Raw genomic sequence first — 4,530 nt, forward strand, 5'->3', positions numbered from 1 at the left:
AAAAATATATATATATATATAAAAATTCTGAATGGAAATGAAGCTTTTTTCTCCTCTGAAGTGAAAGCAAAGCAATTTGCTTGGCACAAACCTCCCCGTTCTCCTTCAGCCAGTCCAAGGAGGTGCCTGGAGGTCCAGCTGCCCGTGGCCAAGCTGAGCCACGTCCAGGTTGGTGAGGGTAAAAGTGCAATTCCTACCCTAAATCGTGCCACCAAGCCAATTCTGTCTTGAGGAAATGGATGCTGGGCTCCAGGGAGGCATTGCACCTCCCAGAAATGATTCCATATGGTCAAAGGGGTCTCTGTGGCAGGGAAAAATCAGGACCAGAGGCTGGAAGTGGAATCCTTCCTCTGCCTGGCATCAGGGTGCAATCCAGACAGGGATTTTGCCCCAAAACCTGCCAGCCTGATGTGTAATACAGGTCCTGTGCAGTACATTATCCACTACCATGCCCTGCTTAGTACAATCCTTCTCTTTTTCTCCTTTCCATTCTCCATGAAACAACAGGAAATACAAATCAAAGCAGAACAAAAGCCACAGATCTCGAGTAAGGCAAGTTAAGCAGAAAGCATATACCTACAACAAAACATCTGATAAAACAACCTGCCCATCTACTGCATAAAATCATTGTAGAGCAGCAGAACACCTGCTAAACAACCTGGTTTTTGGTCTTTCAGAAAAAAAAAATAATTAAAAAAATAGAAAAACCTCTCCGTGCTCAGGAGCTAAGAGGAGAGCTGGATTTGTTTCGTTTCAAGTCAGAGGAAACAGTGAGAAAGTACACTTAAAATGTGATTTTTTTGTTGTTTTTGTGTTAAGCTCACAAGTCACGTCCTCGAGCTCTCTTCAGGGCTGATCCACTTGCACACAAACCTCTCATGAACTACAGTCAGTGCTCATGATATTTTGGTTTTGTTTTGTTTCAAGCCTTGCTCTTACCAGGCAAGCATAGAAGAGTATTTGAGGTCTTTATTTTTGTTTTTTTTTTGAGTATTTCTGGAAGTTTACCCCAGACTGCCACCAGCGCTGTTGTCTGAGGTGAGGGGTGCAGGGGACAGAACTCAACCAGCTGCTGGGAATACAACACCACCAGTACAGATACACTCAAACACACGCTTTTCAACACTGGAAAACACACCAAGGCTTTATAAAACAGATGCCACTTGTTAGGAGGCATCCTTGGCTCCACCAAGAGATTTTAGAGAGTGAAGGACCTGTGAATTTTATGTGAATAGGGCCACTGATATGAGCTGGAGTCTCAGAGGAACCAGAAAGCAGAGCATATTCTTAACTCTATCTGGTGCAGCCTCGAAAGAGAGAGCCTTAGAGACAAGAACATATTAATATTCTGATTGTGACTACTCTTTTTCAATTTTAAAACCTGAATTCTTTGGAATTCTTTTCCATTTGCTGAAATTTTCAGGGGGTCTGGAAAAAAAAAGCAAACAACACCCTGTGATAGAGTACAAACCTCATCTTTCCAAATCAAGTTCACGCTAAGCCAGATAACGTCACAAAAACCCTGGGCATTGTCAGAAGTCATCTTTTTCCCCCAAGACAGACAATGTTAAATGGCCAATTAAGCAATGTAATCATGCAACTGAAGGTGGAGGTCAACCATGCAGCTAACAGCAATGATGGCAAGTGTACCTGATTATCATGAAGGTTTTCTGCTCCTGGTCGAGGGGACGACTCTTCACACACCGCAAGACTCCGGACGAGTTTTCCTTTAGCTCCTGACTGGAGAAGAGAGAGAGAAAACAAACCAGAGAACACTGCTACTGACCCCAAGCCACATCAGCTGCTTCTAAATACCCCCAAATAACTCCTGCCCCTGTGGACAAGACAATTTTATCTGCCTTTGTATGCGGATAGAAAAGGATCCTAAGCAACGAGCCTTTTCCCACACAGGGGAGGTGGGAGGTTTTCTGCCTCTGCTTTGAATCATTCCTGATGAAGTTCACTCACTCCTACCAAAAATCCTTAACAGCAAAGAATAGATAAGCCACTACTGAAAGCAGTTTAACAGGAACTCAAAGGTTCCTTCTGCTACTTGGTTTTGAGGGGCGTTTTCTCACCCTCCTCTTCTCCTGGTAGTATTACATGCACTGAACACAGCCAATAAAACATGCAAGTTTTTATGGATCTGCATTTGGAAAATTAAAAGGAGGTGTTTGGGGTTGGTTTTTTAGTTCCTAGAATTTCCTCCCCAAGGGAGTTTGTCAGTCTCGGCCTCTTTATGCCAAGATTAATCTATTAAAATACAATCCCTCAAACCCATTAATTACTAGAGCAGGAGGAATGAGCTTTTCCCTTCCCCAGTGGTGCACAGAAGTACATGGATGGGCACAAGCACACAGCGAGCCCTGCAGAACACAAAGATGATGGATAAAGAAAGGGGAGCCTGACATTTCATCTAGAGGAAATCATCCACCTTAGTGCAGCAAGACTATGGGGTAAGGCAGAGAAAATGAAAAATAAATAAATTAAAAGAAATACAAACAAACAGCCACCACCCAGGGGATGAAAGGCCATCATTGCAACTGCAGACAGACACTGGATTAAGTCCTTTATCCTGCCATGGCATGCAACTCCAGGGATGGAGCCTTACCTTGGACCTCTTTTTCTGCTGGTTCAAATTCCCACCTCGTTTCTGGGCCGAGCAAAAAAGAGAAGCAGTTATTGCTTCAGTGGAAACGTTGTATGGCAACAGCATTACCAATAAATACACTAAATCACTCCTGAAATAATACTTTATTCAGTGGCTGACTGCAAAAACAGCTTCCCCAAACCCAATCTGGAAAACAGGGAAAACCAAGAATCATCTCTGCTCACGTTATTCATTTTAGGAACAGGTACAAACAACAACAATCCACTGCAGAGTGTTCTGTCATTTTGCAGAGAATAAAAATGTATAGAAAAGGTATAAAGTAAATGCTCCCCCTCTCCAAATTCCTCCTAAATTGCAGTCTCCCCCTTTATTTTTCTAGTCTATTGAGCAAAAAGGATTAAAACCCCTCATTTGATTATCAAATTACCTTCTTAGGCTTTGCATAACAACTTTTTGTTGGCAGTAACACCTACAAACCAAACCACACATTAAGTCATTATTCATTAGTGTTACCTGGAAATTCATGAGATCAAGGTAGCTTTCTAAATCCCCAAAGAGGGAAAACAATCTAATATTTCACCCAGCTTTAACAGAGAGGTCTAGAAATTAACTTCTCAGAAAAATTAATAACACAGACAGCAGCCTAAAGAACTTGAAAGGTATAAAAAAAACCCAACAAAAGCATTTATTTTATAGGGAGATAAAAGGATTCGAATTGAATAAAGCAATAAAATAAAAGGGACACAAAATTATGATAGGGGGAAAAAAAAATAGGGGAAGTATAAGCAATGGAAGAGAACATAGGAATGGAAAGGCAATGGTCACACACTGATATTTAACTGTCCTACCTGCAGCTCTGTCTTGGCATCACTCGGCTTCTCCTCCTTCTCCTCCACTTCTGAGCTCTCAGATTTATTAAGGATACAGTTGTCTGGGTTCCCTTCAGAGATGGGAATCTTCTGCTCCTTCACAGCTTCCTCCCCTGTCTCCTGGTTCAATTTGCCTTGCTCGGACATTCTTCCAGACAGAAATTAAAACAACAAGATTTGAGGACCTGAAAGGTCAAGATACCACGACACGAAGACATACACACACACACAGAAAAACACCAGGGGTGAATTTTGATTTAGGCAGTTTGCTTTAATCCCCAAGTAAGCAATTGTATTCCCTTTGAGAAGCAAACCAAGATGCACAGCTCAGGAGTGGGGAGCTACGTGTGTGTGTCCCAGCTGAAGGGAGGCACTGGCTGGACAATACTGGATAACAGCAGGGCTGTGTAAGGGTAAAGCAGCAGAGCTCTGATCCCAACAGCCTTGGGGGAGAGCAGATTTCAGGCAAGGTGCTGGGATCCCTCACCCTGGGAGGGTAGGCAAGGACCATGAGGGACTGTCCACGACAGAGCTCAGCAGCATCAAGGACCCATTCAGACATCCAGCTCTTAATGCTTCCCTCCTCTAGATATTTTTTTCCCCAGTCTTCTTTTACTTGGCAATAAAAAATAGCCAAAACAAAGAGAAATAAACACCAAGGGTGACCAACAACACTGGAGCACTCAGCCATGCTTTGTGTGCCTAGCAGAAGCCCATGGTGCTCACCACCAGTTTAAATTAAAAATATATATATATAAAAATTCAAGAGGTAATAATTCAATATACATAAGAAATCTAAATTTGGCCAATAATGCTCTCAGGGTCAGCGTTTTCAGGCATCAACCTGACAGCTCCATTATTAAAATTCTAAGCCTCTTCCCAAACCCCCCATGTCACTCTCCAGCACTAGGAAAATCCTACAGGAAGCCCCTGGCAGGTATTTCTAATGAAGATATCTGATCTGAGCTGCATTTACTCCCCACTCACAATAGGTTGTTGTACAGAAGCTTTAAAGGCTTTTCAAAGTTAAAGCCTATTATTATTATTATT

At 42.4% G+C, this 4,530-nt stretch overlaps 1 protein-coding gene across 1 annotated transcript in view; it reads right to left on the reverse strand.

Moving 5' to 3' along the window:
- Positions 1 to 1,134: 1,134 nt before the first annotated feature.
- Positions 1,135 to 4,530, reverse strand: part of LOC103770076 (cAMP-regulated phosphoprotein 21-like) — a 4,526-nt gene continuing 1,130 nt past the window's right edge. The window contains exons 3-7 of the mRNA XM_008937324.1: positions 3,460 to 3,665; positions 3,039 to 3,080; positions 2,612 to 2,653; positions 1,651 to 1,740; positions 1,135 to 1,428 (exon numbers count right to left, since the gene is read on the reverse strand). Coding sequence (XP_008935572.1) covers positions 1,420 to 1,428; positions 1,651 to 1,740; positions 2,612 to 2,653; positions 3,039 to 3,080; positions 3,460 to 3,627 — 351 coding nt within the window. The 5' untranslated portion in view covers positions 3,628 to 3,665 and the 3' untranslated portion in view covers positions 1,135 to 1,419. The remainder of the gene's footprint in view (positions 1,429 to 1,650; positions 1,741 to 2,611; positions 2,654 to 3,038; positions 3,081 to 3,459; positions 3,666 to 4,530) is intronic.

This window comes from Merops nubicus, unplaced genomic scaffold (genome assembly GCF_000691845.1).
Source record: "Merops nubicus isolate BGI_N331 unplaced genomic scaffold, ASM69184v1 scaffold1793, whole genome shotgun sequence".
NCBI classification, from domain to species: Eukaryota; Metazoa; Chordata; class Aves; order Coraciiformes; family Meropidae; genus Merops; species Merops nubicus.